Source organism: Falco naumanni, chromosome 9, assembly GCF_017639655.2.
Source record: "Falco naumanni isolate bFalNau1 chromosome 9, bFalNau1.pat, whole genome shotgun sequence".
In the NCBI taxonomy this organism is placed as follows: Eukaryota; Metazoa; Chordata; class Aves; order Falconiformes; family Falconidae; genus Falco; species Falco naumanni.
The window spans coordinates 23,060,658-23,079,023 of record NC_054062.1 but is presented as its reverse complement, the minus strand read 5'-3'; the positions used below and the strand labels follow the sequence as shown (position 1 = coordinate 23,079,023).

Genomic DNA, 18,366 nt, shown 5'->3' with positions numbered 1-18,366 from the left:
GGGAAAAGGACAACAGATCCACGCAAGCTAATACAATAGCCAGCAAACCCAACTTCCAGTGCCTGAACATGTGTAGTTGCAGGCCCAGATCAGGCTTCCCAGGGAGGTGGTAGAATCTCCATCCCTGGAGGGGTTGAAAAACCACACAGATGTGGAGCTTAGGGACATGGTTTAGTGATGGACTTGTCAGTCCTGGGTTAAGAGTTGGACTTGATGATCTCAAAGGTCTTTTCCAACCGAAATGATTCTATGTGGGCACACATGACTGCTCTACCTGTTCTTTCCTGCCTGCCTTCCTCCCAGTCACTGATTACTGGACTTCCAGTTAGTTTCAAGGTAAGGCAGAAGAGCAGGGATAGCTTGCAACTTCTTTCATTCTGTCTGAAACAGGCCAGAAAAGATTGACCGTGCTGTTGAGATGGCACACTGAAAACAGGAGCTGCCAGCTGCATGGGGAAGCCACATCCCCAGCTGGGAGAGCTGCAGCCTCTTTCCTGGGTTTTCACCATTGCTTAGGTTTACTGAGGAAAGATTCTACTCTTGAGCAGCTACCTAACTTCCCCCCCTTCCCCCCCCCGCCAGTACTGAGATTACTGCTTTGCCTGTTGCTGCTCTTGCCTTGCTGTCTTGCACACACTGCACTCTATACCACCCATCAGTGGCTCTGAATGACCAGAGACACCGGCCCACTCTAGACACACCAAGCTACTGAGGAGGATGGAGCCCCATCCAAGTACCATGACACTGGCATGCACGGGTAAGGCTTTTCTGAACTGCTACTGTTTTATTCTTTCCATGAGCACCTCCACTACTTACATCTTCAGTCCTGTGGCTTTCAGCTCAAGACTACTGCTCTTTGAGAGCAATGTCCTTCAGGTGACTCCTCCCTATATGGAGGAAGGGGGGGCAAAAAGACGCTGCACGGAAATAGGAAGGGAACACAGAGAAAAAGTTCTCCCATGACACAAGACAATCAAAAGTCTTAAAAATCCACTTAGAAAAGAGGGTCCTACAATGTTTTTGTTTAGCAGTTCTATTTTTAAGCCTACAGGTCAAAACAGGAAGCCACCATTACAATTTCCCCTTGCAAAGTGCTTTCACAGCAAAAATCACAGCCATTGCCAAGATTACACACATTTGGTTTCTTTCAGTGGTGCAGGGGATACCACAAACATACATGAGGTTTGTAACTTAAACATTATTCTGGAGATACAGGCCGCCTTGCAACCAAGGTGTAATTCTGACTTGTTTGTCAAAGATTATCTCTAGCCAGTGAACATTTCGTACAAACCAAGATTTGCTGAAGGAAGCAGTGGAGCTTTCAGCAGATGCGTCACTGAAAAGGACTGATGTAGCATTCAACATACCAGATTACTATGCAAAAGTCTTTAAGAGAAGATATTTGATACTTCATGACTGATACAAAAAGTTACTGGGAAGACTTAACACAGATAAATGGTTTCATGAGAGACTCTTCAGAGCATCAGCCATTAGAAAGACACCGCTCCAAGTTACACTAACAAATCTGAAATACCATGATGCTTTCATTCAGATACTATGACAGGCAATGGTACAAAACACAAGCCAGCAAACCGTCCCAGACCTGCCATCAAAGTTGCATGCCCAGATCTACAGAGAATATAAACATGATTTTGATTCATTAAGTTTTGACTTAACAATTAGCAGCAAAAAAATGCAAACAAAAGTATAATTTGTATTCCCCAGCTGCAGCTTCCATTACATCAACTTCACCGTTGAGGTCAAGTGGGTGGAATAAACTTTACTACATGCTACAAAGCACATACATTTGCTAAAAGGCTGCATTTTGGAAATAATGGGATGAGAGACCTTCTCCCTTTCAACATGAAAATGGCATAAAGACACCCCTGTTCTTAGCGTGCGATACCCAGAGATCTAATTGTTCAATTAGCCAGCTTCACTTATATTTTCTTCACTTCTAATTTGCAGTTCAAAGGTACCTTCCCCAGCTGAACTGAAGAAGGTACCTCTATTGGAAATTCAGCTGCACTAGTAAATCTGAACAAGGCACGCATGAAGAAGCACAGCCTGTTTGGCAAAAAGCTACGATACAAGTCTGTCACATCATGCATTACCCAACTGCAACCCAGTTGGATAGTTTGGAAGGAAAGGATTAGTATGTGTCATTCTCCCTCCTCGCCAGACACAGACACTATTTAAAACATTCACAACAAGAATTTCTGCACTGTTTGGACTACCAGACTCATACCACCCACTTGTAGCTGTGCTCTGCCCAGCCCTCCCAGACACCCTGGCAGCCCAGGGCTCAGTATGCTAGTTTATTCCAAAGCTTCACTTCTCTATCAATCTTTTGCCTCCCTCCTTTTCTCCTCCCCAAATAAAGGCAGGCTTCTATTTTCACTCTGGTTCTACCTAAAGTCTCCTGAAGACAAACAGTAGAGACTTGGGGTTGAATTATAGAGACAGATCCTGGTGGACCGATGGGGAAAAAACAGCAGAAGACAGTTCCCATGTCCTTGTGACAGTCCATAATACTACAGAGAAACCTTTTTCTAGCAACTGCAATTTCCCCCCAGCAAGTGTAGCCCAGGTTGCTGCAGTGCCACTGGGAGGTGTGTGTATATATACAGGACAAAGCATTTGAGCTGTACAATGCCCTGCATTACAGCTATGTATAGTATGTGGTTTGCACAGATGTACACAACCATGGCATTTCCTACAGACCTGATACAAGGCAGCCAGTGGTATTTGCCAGTTACGGGTCACTCCTTCACAAGCAGCAGACTCCTAATGCCCTCCCATGTCTATTAGAAGAGGAAAAAAAGGAGAAAGAAAAAAAAAAAAAGCACCAAAAACCCAAACCAACAACAACCATTTTGTGTCCCTCCAGGAACATAACAGCATTCTGCCAGTCCAAGGTCTTTCCTACACACAATAACAGTAGCTTTAAATTAAAGTGCTGCTTTACAAACAGTTTTTGAATGCATGCCTAGGGCCGCAGTAGCTCAGACCACTCCCTTTCCCCTCCTTCATCCTGCCTTGCACCTGCCACCTCTCCCAGCACTGTTTGCAACTCTGCCATGAGATGGACCTGAAGCTAACCTGGCCAAGGAGAAGTTAGTACGATCCCAAGTCTGGTTTCATTCATTGCAGATCTGCAAAGGAAAGATGCTAGGGAAGGTGAGAATGGTTCTTCTAGTGGTGGCACCACAAACTGTATACAACTCTTCTCTGTACTAAGCCAGGCCAGTTTCAATGCAGCTTCACTTGATTTTGAGGAAAGGGGCCTATTTCTGAGTCTGCTGGAAGCAAAGTCAAGGCAACCCATGTGAAACAATCTAAAACCAGGCTAGGATAGTTTAAGAGTGCCCACATGTCTTCCCCCAGAAATTTGAAGATGTCGTTTATTAAAGTGCAACTTTATGCGTAAATAGGATTTATAATACAGCTCTTAAACGATCATATGATCTACAGCAGAGCAAGATGACCTGCAGGCACCTTGGCAATGCTTATCAAGCAGTAAAAGGTCACCTTTGCAGCCACAGTGTAGTGGGGACTGAAATATTTCTTCTGTATTCACCCAGCCTGTTCAATAGCTACGATACAACATACTAGTTGCAGAAAAACTAGGGATTCCACATTTAACTTGTTAAGTCCTCCTAAAATTTAATGTCAAAGACATTTACTTTTGGATAATGGCAGACTGTGACAACAGTGCTTTCTGGTTTTTCCTTTTGTGTAGGATTGCAGCTTGTAATCAAAAAGTCATCAGATGGGTCCATTCCATCACACTCCCTTTAAACAGCATATACCCAAACAGGTTTTCTTTTGTTTCATGCGCTGTATTTCTGTCTACTAGTAAAAGGGGAACCTCTAAAGAATTTTTAGGCATTGGACATGGCATTTTCCATATCAGGTGACGTGTTAGGATACCTCTCCCACAGGAAAAACTTCAGCCAAGATGAAGCTCCGTCAGTTCCAGAAGAAACTGTACCTATTTGTCCGACAGAGCAAGACACTGAACTCAGCAGCCTGTGAGGCTCCTACAATCCCATCTGTCAAACCAAAATTTCAGATTTTACACGTACGCTTGTGCACAAACATAATATACATTAAAGTTATGAGGTGTCTTGAGAAGGCAGCTTCATCCCTCCTCTCGCTGTCTGCATTTATACTTACTGTCAGGTCAAGGAAAACAGACCTATGGTTTTACTGCTCAAGATGTAATGTAGAGCTTCAGTAGTGCTTTCCAAATCTTCCTTATTCAATCTTCCCAATTCCCTTGGCACTGGTTATTTCAGATTCCTCCTAGTCTGTCACCAAGGTAACTTGTTCCTTTCCCCAACATCTTCAAAATCCTCTGTCACTGTTGCTCCTCACTGCTAGAGCCCAGACCTGGCCTTTCAGCCTCTTTTGCACGGCCACTACAGCCACCTCCTACCTCCTTTGCTCCCTTTCCCAGCCATTCAGCACACCACTCTTGCCACCACAACACTCTGGTACTTCAGCCAGACACCTACCAAGTGTACACCCAGCTCAGTTGTCCCATCTTGAATTTTCAAGCCTGCATGGTGTACCTTGCTTTAGTATGCTACTACACACTCTCATGTGCTCTGCTCTTGCTGGACATCCCACTTGTCTAAATTCTTTCATCTTTTCCCACTCAGTCTCATGCCTTTCTTATGATGCTTCATCAACCTGAGCAGGCTCCCTCCTCCATGGTATCAAATAACCTGGAATTCTCAAATCCTTCCTAAAATAGGCCTACCCTGACTTCCGGCCCTGCCCAACAAGCTTAGTTTTAGCCCTTCTCTAAAAGCTTTTAAAAACACCAAATAAATACCACCTTCCACTGTGAAAAACCATTTTCTGTAATAAGATGCATGCCAAATTGCCACTTGCCCAGGTTCCTTTGATGCACAGATTTCCTCTTTGTTTAGGCTGTAAACTATTTGGGACAGGAACCTCGCCTTTAAGCAGCTAAAATACCATGCACGCTTCCAGCCCTGCAGAATCAGTCTCATCTCTCCCAGGCAAATGGCCAGCACTCATACGTTTCTGTTTCCAAGTTCCAAGCGCCCCGTTTTTCATACCTCTCCTTCACCTATATTTTATAAGTTTGCTCTTTTCTGCCTCCATAAATAAGTGTGGAAGTCATCTGCAGCACTTCAGGAGTCAATCAAGTAAGGGAGTAATTTTCTTTGCTCAGCTGGTGTTTCTATGTGCCCCCGGCTTTCTGTAACCCCATCCTTGTTTGATATGCCGGGAGGGGTGGGGATGGGGGGAACTGGGCTAGAAATTAGCCAATTAGCGATTTCTCAGCAAAATGCAACAGCCCCAAACCTACATCTTCCAAACCACAGAAGAATTTTCTTTCAAAATACTTTCCCCTCAGTCAGCAGTCTGCGCTCGCCCTCCCCCACTCCTCCGTTCCACCCCCCCTTTGTCAGACCTGCTTCTGGAAAAAGTCTCGCTGTTCCAGAAAGCAAAGCATTAATTCAACATGGACTTTGTTTTACTTGTCTAAATATTCAGCAGAGAAAATAACTGTCCGCAGTTATCAAATGTGTTCATCTGTAGACAGGAGCTCTTCAGCCTTTGTTCCTCTCTCCCCTCCCTCTCCCTTCTTTTTTTTAAATGACAGAAAACCTCATGCCAACAGATAAAAAAGAACAATAATGACATTTCTTCTAAACAGTTCTGTATTGCGCATGCTCTTTCTTCAACCAGCAAGGGGCAATAAACATTTACTACTTTCCTTGGAGCACACAGGAGGAGAAAAAAAAAAAAGAAAAAAAAAAGAAAGAACAAACTAAATCTGAAGCTGATCTGTGCTGGTTTGGTTTAGCATGGCAAAGCAGCCCTGCTGTACTGTGAGTGGAAAAGATTTCATCAGCATCAGGAACAAGCAGGGAAAAAAAGAGAGAAAACAAAGGGAGAAGTCCTGTAGGTAATGAGGGGGCTGTGAAAGAGGGCAGAGCAGCTCTGGTGGGATGCAGGAAAGGGTACCAGTGCACGAGCATACCAGTACTGATCAAGGGCTCTTTCTATGGCTAAGAAAACTGGCTGCAGAACAGCCCACCTGGGCTAGGAGATGGAGTTCAAGAATTGAGACCAGCTCAAGTTGGAGATGAAGTATCAAGACCACTGGGTTACACAGCTGCCTTCTATCTACACCCTGTCCACCTCTCCCCACCAAGCTCTCTCTCTCACTAAGTTAGGTAAGCAGTAGGAAGACCTATAGTTTCCAAGTTCTAACTTTAACTCATTCATTGAATAGCTTATTTCTTGTGCTAGCAGCTACTCTTAAATAATAGGCTTATCTGGCAGAAACTCAGCCTATATGTCACTATATTGTTGATATGAGTAACTTTGAAGTACTTTCCTCCATTGTAATAGCTCCAGTTGGAAGTGTTTGGCACAAAGCCAAAGCACCAGTAACTTACGTCAGATATCTGGGATACAGAACTGGCATGTAAAACCCCTGCTTTTCCCAATCAAACTGTAATAGCGCAAATGACTTCTCATGAAATTAGCCTGTAAACAATCCTACATCCCCTTCCAGGGGAATTTCCAAATAAATGCATGTGCAGAATTAGCATTTTACACCGTACAAGAGAACATGAACTGCAGCTTGCAAGTCTAACGTGTCAGGACTGAGGAAAACTACAAATGTTCAGCTTCTCCTCAAAATTTGTATCTGTTATTTGAGTTTTGTAATATACAGACAAAAGTTTAGAAAATGTACCACAAATAAAAACATTTAACATTTAAAGAAACCAAGCTCTGCAGCTACATAAGAAACATAAACCAATGTAATCTCTTAGATCTGAGCATACCACGGACCATTTTAAAGAGAAGTTCAGAAACAAATGTCATCTGTTCCTCTTTGTAAAAATGGACTACAGCTGTTCTCATTGCAGATTTTTTTTCAGCTTTAGAAAGAGAGCACTATGATGATAATCAATAATTTGTCTTTCATGTTTCTTATTCACAGACCCAAATATCCCATTTGCTCCCAAATAGCTGAAGTTCAGGATGCTTAGCCTCTTCAAATGGCTTTGGAAAGGGTAGAAATAAATAAGCCATATGTTCCCCTGATAATTCTTCTCCATCAGGCAGTCTTCAAGGGAGAAGCAAACACTCTTTCCTTCTGCACTCAGGCTTTCCCAGTGTTTTTAATATCCAAGAATATCTCTTAGAAAATCCTGGCCTTCAGAAACAATGTTTAATTCCTTTGGTTCTGGCTTTAGTGAGTCTATCATAGACCTGGTCAGTAAAAATGTTCATTAGCGGTACCCAAGAATAAAGGGGAGCATCCTTTACAGCTTGCTTTTAAACTCCAGTGAACTCTTGGAGCTAACCCTTCCAAGAGCAGGGATTATCTCAAGCAGAATATCGCTGGGTGGGAAGAATTTCAGCCAAAATGTTTAATTGAATTTATTTCCAAGGAAGAGGCCAAGTGGGGGAGGGGATGCTGTTTTGCCCGAGCTGAAAAATTCTGGCAACCTCCTGTTTAAGCAGCTCCAGTTCTTCTATGCTTTGGAGCAGGGACTTGAAGGTTGGCGGGGGGGTACGTATGTATACTTCATGTATTCTGTCATTTCAGTGCAAACCCACCCAAATTTGGCCTTGTTAGAAGTCTTTTGGGCTGGGATGGGAGGGAAAGGGAGAAAGAATCTCTTCTGACCTCACATAAACTGTGATCTGTTAGAGAACAGCAGGCTGGACACCCAGAGAGACTCATACTTTCAACAACTGCAGTTTGGAAGGCATAGATGTCTGTACAGGCTACAGCTATGCCAGATGATGAAGCCACTGTTTCCAACCTGTCCCCAAGTATTCAGATCACTTTCTTTACTTCCAGTGAGCCTGCTCTTGTAAGAGCTCCCTAACCTACTACTCCAGATAACATTAAGCAGTTTATTTTTAGCCAGCCTGCATAGCTGTGGCTGAAATGCATTGGAGAGAGCTTATAGGAACAGCTCAGCGACGGAGGGTGCCCCAAACCTTGAGATGTTACAGTTTGTGCCAAGTTCACGTGCCAAGATTTAGTTTGAGATAAAGCACATATCCCCCCAACACACTCAAAACCCCAGCACTGCTTGGGCCTAATAGGGAAGAAACTGTTAAGGAACAAGAAAAAGGCTGGGATGGAAGAGACTAGGGGAGCCTGTGGTGGGGAAGACTGCCAGGAAAAGACACTGCAATACTGGGCAGAGGGCAGGTCTGGGGAAGATGCATACAGATGGTGGGCATGAGTGCAAAAGGGAGAACTTGGGAATGCAACTTAGGTCCTTGAGTCTTACCAGTCAACTACACTAAAGGAACGATCATGCATTTTAAATTTTATGGAGCTTTGTTTGCAGTATTGTAGGAATATGAAAGGATATATTTGCTTAAATTGTAAACAAACTGTTTAGAAAACTGATTCCCAGAAATTCTCCCTGTTAAATTGCCAGGAAGTATCTGGCTGAGTTTGACAATGCAAAATAAGTAGTTCCCAAACTCTTGGGGTACAGAAACAAACACAAGTCATCATGTGTGGTTATGGGGTGGGGTATTTTGGTGCCTTCAGGGTGTATTTGGTGGCTGAGAAGCAAGACCTTGTCTTCTAAGGGTAGTTTCAGTTCCTGCAGGGTCAAGCTACAGGAGAAAGAACACCTCTCTTGTTATTGTTCCCTCAATAATACTTTCAGGCAAAGGTGAAAGGTCACTGAAAAGTTGTAAGTGTTTGACACACATAAGCGTGTATGAAGAACTGCCGCCAAATCCACAAGAAGATAAATTTGCTGCTTTAAAAGTACATTCTCTCCCTAGTAGGATATGGCATCTTTTCCTCATCTAGGAAGCTTCTCTTGTGCTTGTATTTGGTTCCATCCTCTCAGTAAGGTTGTCTGAAAGCTGCAGAGACGCAAACGGTGCTTCCTCACTCCTCCTTCCTTTTTAAAGTGCAATGAATACCATATCTGAAAAATCCCGCGAGAAGGGGAGAAGGGGATAGAAAGGGGTACCTCTGCTCTGGGAAAGACAATTCACATACACTGGAGAAATGCTTGGTTTGGAAGATTCCTCAGACTTCACCCAAATGTAGCTTCAAAACACAAGGTGTTCCCTCCTACCCTGCCATGCTCACTGTCAGACCAACAGAGCTAGAAAAACCCCATCAAAATGTTGCTAATGATGGTATTTTAAACACCTACGACTGACACCAAAAGCTACCAAAAGCTCTGAAGAAGTCTGTCTTTAGTACCAAGCACTGCCTGCAAGGAAGAGAGGGGACTGAAACTGGAATTATTCTCATCTTTCCACACCAAGTACTTTTCCAAGATGCACATCTCTGACCATGGCTTTTTGGCACTCTTCTCATTTTAATAGCCTGAAAGTATCACTTGTCCTTCTTGAGGTAGGAAAGATTGAGTACAAGTATGTCCAAAGTTAAAACACAACAGATGTGAGCAACCCTAAGCAGCATGAGGATTCAGACTGCAGAGCTATCCTTGGTTATTAGCCTCCGGCTCTTGGGGTGCCTAACCCTGGCTCCAAGACACCCTCCAGCTGTCATGTACAAAATCCACATGTGAACTCTGGACCTTCAGTCTCTCTCTGCTAGAGTGCTGAAGATGCAGACCCCAGTGCACAACAGTCAAAGCTGCAGCATGGCTTTTGGTGCATCCTTAAGGGCTGGTGCCATAGGAAGCTATTAATTCACCTCGACTCTGCTGCCTGTTGACTATCCCGCCCAGCGTCCATCGCCGGTCCAGGCGTCTCAGGTGAGCCTTGCGTCGCTTAGAAACTAGTTTGGAACATGGATGGAAACAAACAAACAAACAAAAAAAATAATGGGAGGGTGAGGAATAAAAACAAAAAATGGCATTTACAAGCATTGGTCTTGTCAGCAGGAATGAGTTAGGTGGGATACAGACATTTTGGTTTAGTTTATATAGTACAGTGGAACAAGTTAGCTTCTTGAGCCTGAGCAACATGAACCACCTAGAACTGACACAAGTTACCACCCTTGCTACTGGCTTTCCTTAAAAAAAACAAACAACAAAACCATACATGCACCCCAAACCAAACTGCTTGTCCGGGGAGGCTGCAGTAGCAGTACAGATCAACATCATGGATGCTGCATCTCCTGGTTAGGCTGCATAATCTTTGGAGAATTTAGCCTATTGCATATGACATCAAACCCAACAGGGCTCTAACCCTCTCTAAGCAAATTACTACACTATAAACAAAATCCAAGAAAAGGAAAAAAAAAAAAAAAGGCAGCTTCTCTTATGTGAGTTCACTTGTAACAGCAGGAACAGAACCCAACTGAAAAGTGTCTAATGTCTCCTTGCTTGCAACACATGACTCACAATCACTGCCATAGCTAGTTCTCATGATCCAAACTTCTAATGTACTAATAAAAAAATATAAGAAAAAAACCTAACCTTGCAATTATTGAGCAGGCTCAAGAAGCTAAGAAGTTAGAACTGAGAATTAGTTACACACTGAAACAATATTTTATGCTCAAAATATAAATAAAGACAAGACACCTATCGAAATGGATTATGAGAGCAGCTGTGCACAGAGGACACCACTTGTTTTCTGGATCACGTATGTAGAACTGTACTCAGATCCTTCTTCTGCTTATGAAAGCGTGAATGACACAGGAACCATTGGACCAGCACAGAAACACAGACAAACATCTCTCTTTTTCCGCTCAAGGGCTTCCATGCTAGTTTGGCAACTACTGCAAGGGTGCTTGGTGCTGCCACAAAGCAATGTAATCTATTACATTTCAGCTATCGCTGGGGTGCAAACACAATCGGTTTGCTAGTGATGCTGGGAAGCTGTCCATAAACTCTGATATCACATTGTTAGTAATCACTCAATTCTGCTTATGTGCACTCATTTGGGGAATACAATCTTAGAAGAGTGGACACCATTGTCTTCTAGAACTAACTATAGACAATCAGGCACAGCAAAATTATTTGGGGAATCATTAGCTGAACAAGTAAAAGAATTAATAACTTCCCCCAAAATGGCTTTTGCCTTTTTGCCCTTTATATCTGTCAGGGGCTTAGATCAGACTTTTGCACCCAGCTCACTCAATTTGTCCCTTGCTGTAAAGCTTAAACCACCCCTAGTCACCCTAAGTGGAGGTGTGGCAAGTGGTGTTGAACAGACACAGTGTCTAGTTTGTGGTACTCTGTACTTTCCCTTTGATCCCATGTGGATCAAAGCACCACCAAAAATTTTTAGAGGAGCTGTATTTCAATTTTATAGATCACTGTGTTCTTGGCTAACAGAAATCAGTGACCTTCTTGGAAGCCTTGGTGGCACAGAAGATGAGCTGTCCTCACTCCTTACTGGTAATGTTTTTCTTACCAATTGGTTTAAGCTGGTGGCTTCCTCCAAATCAACTGGACATTAGACTGTCAGTTACACACACACACTACATAAGAGGCAACACAGGACACTCCACTAGACATACAGATTATAGCAGAGAGAGAAGCTAAAGCTAAATTCACAGTAAGGGTGCCTGCATTAGGAGGTTTCTGTACAAGAAAGGAGGAAATTGAAGATGCTGAACTTAAAAGGGCTTGCAGGAAGGAGTAGCTTCAAGAGTCAACACAGAGCAGTCATCCACAGCTCCTTGCTCACGCTGGGAATTTGGAGGATTCATCCATCCGGGAGCATCCCTTGAACACAGTGGATCACAGATCCACCATGCCATGTCCTCCTCACAACACATAACTATCCCCAGTGATAGCCCTTCTATACCACAGTGATGCTTTTGTATGACTCGGGGTGGATTTTTTTTTCTTCTCAACAATATTGAATTTTGCCATTTGATCCCAGACTCGGACTTGGTTGGTCATGCCACAGTCACCAGAAAGGTTATTTATCAAGTGTCTAAATGTTTCCAGAGAACATTTTAAGACATTTACTTTAACAGCTCCTGTGGCTGTGAATGCTTCAGATTGCTTTCATGAATGTTTTCAAAGCCTTGTAAAATGGTGTTGGTCTAAACACATGCCCAGGTAGCAGTCAGCTGCCTACCCTCACCCTGACAAAAGATCTTGTGCAGGCTCAGATGCAGACAGGAAGCACTTTCGTCTTTTTCAGGGAACAGACTATTTAAACAGAGACACATGGAAATATTACTGCTATGCAGAGGCAGCATTATTAGTAAGCTGCATACAGCACCTCCTTATCTTTACAAGGGCCTGCCACAGCAGAGCGAACCTCTGGGTCTGCCTGTCTTGAGCACTTGTTTCAGGCCCACTGCAAATAGAAAGGGCTAAGAGGCTGATAACAGAGAGCTCCCTACATTAATGTTTCTACCATTTCAGCATAGGCAGATTGCACAGATTGCACAGTTGCAGGAAGTCAACATCTCCAGGAGTCACTCTGAAAATTGTATGAAGTCTAAATCCAGGGGCTAGGGCACTTAATCCACTTGAGATGACTTCCTCCTCAGTTACACTTGAGCCCCTTTCTCCTGCCTACTGAGAGTTGGCAAGTTTTCTGTGTAAGTATGTTCATTTTTATACACTTTTCTTTAAGAAAGTGAATCTGAGTTGTTCTTTCCTCTCTTAGGGAATAACTATTAGGAGAAGAACAGCCCAAGTAAAGGACTGGAGGGGGGGAAATACAACAAAAGAAGTCCCAGTTTATGTGGTTAATAACAAACCAATGTTACTGAAAAGCAAGCAAAAGCTGAGGCACATCAAAGTAGCTGCAGAGGTAATGCAATTAGATTTGTCACTGAGATGGAACTGAACAGAAAGGGAACACCACTCAGGTTTCAGTGTATCTGGATTTGGAGTAAGGCAAGAGCACAACTGCTGACCAAAGCTGAGGAGAGCAGTGTAATGGATTAAAAAGGGGACTGAGAGGAAAAAGATAAGGAACATTTGATGGCTTTTCCATTACCCAGGAAAGACTGCTATGTGGCAACAGCCCCGTGCAGCGTACACCCCAGAGGGCAACATGAAAGGCAGAAAAGAGCTTGGAATGAAAGCAGTTTAAGCACTAAGGCTGTCAAGCATGCACCATATTTAAGTCAGGAAAAGGGAGGAAGCTACAGAACAACAGACAAGGCATTCTTCAACTCTTTCAGAAGACAGCAGTAAGTTTTTGTTCTTTACTAACAGGGAAATTTTACTAACTGCTTTTGCATCCGCTAAGATATTGCATCATAGCAGACTGGTTCCCAGCCTACAGTCTACAGCCAGTCTGTCTCTAAACCCTAAGTGACCCAGGATATGGGCAGCTTCGAGCAGGGAAAAATGAGTTACAGAGCCAAAGATTTCAATAAGCCACAGATGTCACCCTTGGGGCCCAGTACAAAGTTATGTTTTGCCTGTGTGCTATCTTAATGAGCAGATGGTCACCCCAACACATCTCTAAGCCTCCTGACTGTGCTAAGGAAAGGTCAGCTGAGTTTCCACATACGTTTTACATGAGTGTCACATCAAAAGCACCTAGAAATTTAGCAAGATACTCATTAGAATGGAGCAAATAATAGTAAGTGTCCTTTGTACACAGTTGTTACATGAGAAGTCCATTAAGATGTGGTTAGCCTTTCATAATGGAACAGAGGAACACGTGAGGTTGTACTATTCCATTTCTGGAACCTGAATTAAGCATCTTTAGCCAAAAAAAGAAGCACAGCTAAATACATATACATGATGAATGGCATCTAAGTTTTAATAGAATGAGACCACACCATATAAAATTACCTTTCCACACAGTTACAGACCACAGCAAACAGCAGTGCAAATAGTTTCAAGGATTAATTAAAAAAAATTGTAATGAGAAGCAAATTGTATCAAGAAAAAGCCATTAAAGTTAAATCTCACTCCTTTTAATGGTGTGTGGCTCTAACAAGCATCTTCTTCCAATTAAAAGCTCTCACTTGTATAATTTCTGCAAACAAGCCATGCAAGTTCTCCTTCCAGGGACATGAGAGTCCAAGACTTCCACCAGAATATACTGCTTGGACTTGCACCTAAGTTATCTGTATGCTTTTTAAGGGTATTAAATGAGCATCATTTCAGTTTTTGAACCTTTTGTCACACTGGGAGCCCAAGCTGCTCACAGAGAGATTACAGACATGGTACTTCACTCCAATTTCTTCTGCAATAGTTTATTTGCTAATAGAAGACAGCAGAGCAGGTTACTACACTGGATTAAACAGCCACAAGTGGCAGCAAAAGTTTTCAACATTCTCCTATGGGGGCAAAAGCATAAAGCAAGTATCAGTTTCCCTTTGACAACAGAAAGCTTTCCATACCTTCCCCAAGTTTGGACGTGTTGATGTCAGAGTCATCTCTGGTTCCATTTTGGCATTCCAGGTATGTAGCAGGAACCCAGCCCTGCTCCTCTGCTGTGCTCACAAACCACCAACCTACAAAAAGAAATAAAAGAAGTTGCTCAGTCAACATTCAGAAGAAGAATAGCAAGATGCTACTGAGAAGGCGGTACAGTACAGCAGCTTCAGTGCGGGTTTGAGTTACTCTGCAACCTGTTAGGAGAGGGGTTTAGTCCCATTACACCATTTCTATCAGATACTCACAGTGGTAAACAAGCATGCAGACAGGCCTCATGTAAAAAAAGTGTGCAATGGCACAAACATCAGTTTATTTTAAGAAGCCTGTATTCTATCCATGACAACTCTGATATGAGCTCTCCAATTCAGTTTCTCAAGGCAAGTCTTGCGACATATACATCTACAGTATTGAAACACTTTCTATGTGTGCATGCGTACGTGAACATATGGGAAATAGTGCAAATGCTACCTCATATTAGAATTTGGTATCACAGAACTCAAAAGATGGAAATAGTAAAGAGTTTAGTAGAAGGGCACAGATTTCAAACAGGATACAAAATAAGTGCTTCTAGAACACTTGTCACCGCAGCTGGTGTTTAATAAACATGACCTGAATTCAATGCCCTAGGAAGCTGGAAAGTACTGCACAGAACAGAAATAAGAGAGAAAAGCTAACTGAAATGTGACTTCAGGCCATAAACACCAGATATTTGCCTTCGCGCCTAAACATGCAAGTTTCTACTACTATCTACAAAAATGTGGAGTATTCACCAACTATACAGATATAACCTTTAGGTCACATCCACGTGTAGACAAATAAGAATATAGGTGAGCCCTCTTTATTGGCTCATATGGGACCTAAATAATACCAGCCCTAAAGCATCCTAATCATAACTAGCCTTGCCTGCTTTCTTGCTTGGCTACACTGACTTATGGAATCCTCCACTGAAGTAGAATCACTCACCCAAGAGCGTGCTGCTCTCAGATATGAGCACAACTAGATTCTGCTCCACTCAGGTAAAGGCAGAATTAAGACACAGGACAACAAAAAGCCAAGCAGGTAAACCATTTATGTTGTTTTCTACAACGTCCCAGCCTCCCAAATAATGCAAATTGCTTTCTCAGGACAATACAAGCTATTGTTTGACACCAGTCTTCTTTCAGCCTCCCCAAAGGGAGTTGAGAAAATAGCTATTTCTGCACATGTACCTCAAAACAGTTTACGGACTTTAATGGCTGCCATAAACCCAACAGATTTCACAGGAGACTCCCATGCCTGCCTTTGCTCATCACAGGCAGGGACAAGCCAGCTTGGTTCGTAAACAGGGGCACAAAAACTAGTTAGTTTATGGTGGGGCAAAGCCCTGAGCTGTGTGACAGAGGCCGCCCTCCCACAGCTGGGAGGCTGCACCCCTGGGCCCAGCGTCACTGGGCTCCACCGCCATGCCACATGCACCTTCCTTTAAACAAAACCAAAAAAGAGCAGCAACCTGCTGAAACAATGCTCAAACATTCATGCTAAAAGTCACCCAAGTTCATTCCAAATCCCATCACGGAAGATTTCACCAGAGAACAGTAGTTACAAAGCCATGTTCTCCTCCCTGGGGCCTGTGGCTGGGAGACAATGTGCCCCAAGCAACAAACCTCTCGCTGGCCACCGCACAGCTGCTAGGTAGCTCTATTTATTTACTCTCATAGCTCAGACATGGCTTTCCATTTTCTGGCACAGCAGAGGTTTGGAAACTTTGCTTCACAAGGCTCATGGTTGGAAAGTTTAAATTTAGTTATTCCCCCTCAGCAGGAGGTGGATTCTCCTGCCACGAAGCCCACAGCAGCGAACACACAGGATCTGCCACAGTGTTTCAAAAACACATCTTCATGGTTGTTCCTGATTTTACTAGTAACTTATCGACATGGGTAGCACACACAGTTTAACATACACTTATAATTAGGCACAAAATGTCAGCAGCTCTTTCAGCTGATATCAATTAGACTGGAATAGTTTATGTAAACTCTTTGTCAGAAAGAAATTAAACACAATTGCACAAAACCGGACTTGCCTACACTTAAAAGCGTGTGCTTGGGCCAAACTCAAACCATGGTAAAACCATCTTTGGAGGGCTGGATCACACAGGCTTGACGCCGACCCAGTGCTAGCCCGTGTTGCAATACAGCTCCTCTGGTTTGGCTCACTGCGATGCATCATGGCCTCGCATCTGAGTCTGAGGGCTCGTGTCTGGGGCCACGGGGTAGCTGAGCCACCATCCCTCTGAACAGGGCTCCCGGCTATAAGGCAGCCCCTCACTCCCACATGTGCCTCCCCAGTATCACTGTGCCTCCCTACTGCCATTCCCAGCTCCTGAAAGGCCTCAGCAGCGAAGCCTCACACCTCCACCGACCTTATGAACAGTATCCCACGTGCCAGTTGGAGGCCAAGTCACATTTGAGGTAGGTTATAGTCCAGTAATGCAACCAAATCGATCACAATGTGTGGACGGAGCATGTAACAGTCTAAGTGACGTTTTAAGTTACTTTGATTCTTCAAGCCATCACTAAGATTAAAGCTTCTAATCGCCACACAGCTCATGAAAGTTATCATTCTTCACCCTGTGTGTCAAGGTGAAGTATAAATGAGAAAGCTCCACAACTACTAAGAGATCAGCAGCATCTGTCCAGGTTCAGAAAAAAATCCAGCCCCTGCTCTGAAATTCTCTTCTCCCATTTCACACTTGCTTCTCAGGAGGACAAAAGAAAGGCTTTAATGCAGCTCATTGGAATAGCATGCCCACAGGAATTAAACAGCCTGAACAACTGAGAAGCCTGAGAAACTTCCAGCAGCACCTCCCAGAAGCAGAAAAGTCAAAAATGGATGCTCACAAGCAAGACATGCAAGGTCTCAGAGTGGCTGAGCAAACATTGCAGAGGCAGCTTACTCCATAAGAGGTGAAAATCTGAATTACGATGGCACATCTAAGCCATAACCCTACAGAAAGGAAATTACAGCACAGTGCAAGAACGGACACACTCCTACCAGAAAATGACTGAAGTGCAGACAAGTTCCACAATGCAGTCCGTGCATGACAGCCACAAACTGCAGAACTCCGCCCAGCTGATCATGATGTACTTGCTCTGTACCATCCCCTCACTAGAAGCATTAGGACAGCTGCCATTTGGTCCCTCCACAGTTTTACCCCTCAACCCCAGGTTCATGGTTTGCAGACAAATTAGCCAGACTGGCCTTTGTTTACAAAAAGCCAGGGCTATAATGGAGCAAGCTATCTCTTGTCCCCTCCCCTGCCATCTTTCCCAACACAGAGCAGCACAGAAATGTTGTTAGAAAACTCCCTTTTGAAATACAGAACAAAACATTGCATTTATTGAGTTCTCCCTCTATGCTAGAGTTGAGCTTCACTTCACAACTCATTATTAAAACCATTCTGCAGCAACATCTGCATGGAATTATGTAAAGTTATCTCTCTGCATTGCCAAGCCAGTCTGAGGTTTGCTCTTGCACTCACACCATCTGTAAAAATTAGGCAGTGCTTTACAGCTTGAGTTAACCCTTACAGATGCCCCTATCTCTCAGGCATCAAAACACAACTCTCAAGCTCATGTGGCATGGATGTCTAGACTGACACTCATCAGCCCTCATCCCTGATGAGGGCTCAAGGGAAGCTTGAGCCTCACAGAAGGCACACAGGGAGTTGTAGCCACTGTGCCCAGACCAAGCTCAGCTTTCCTGCATCACTCTAAATCCTGCTTCAATACTAATCCAAGAATATGAATTTTTAAGGTAGGAGTGCAATTTTCTCCCCACATATGTTGACCCTTTGGTCAGCATCCCTACCTGCAATAGCCAAGATCTCTCTACACTCAGTCCATCTAGGCTCTGATAACTCTCAGGCATTTTCAGCATGGAGTGACAACAGTTAACAAGATATAAAAGGTTCCACTTGCCACGCATACATACACATGGCAAGATGATGATTGAAAAATGGAATGGTCACACTGGAGAATGAATAAGTGACAAAAATACT

General features: G+C 43.5%; 1 protein-coding gene across 2 annotated transcripts in view; it reads right to left on the bottom strand.

The window, feature by feature from the left end:
- Positions 1-18,366, bottom strand: part of SH3PXD2A (SH3 and PX domains 2A) — a 272,082-nt gene that overhangs the window by 25,599 nt on the left and 228,117 nt on the right. For both annotated transcript variants that reach the window (XM_040606729.1, XM_040606728.1), the window contains 2 exons: positions 14,294-14,407; positions 9,713-9,796 (listed from right to left, as the gene is read on the bottom strand). In XM_040606729.1, coding sequence (XP_040462663.1) covers positions 9,713-9,796; positions 14,294-14,407 — 198 coding nt within the window. The remainder of the gene's footprint in view (positions 1-9,712; positions 9,797-14,293; positions 14,408-18,366) is intronic.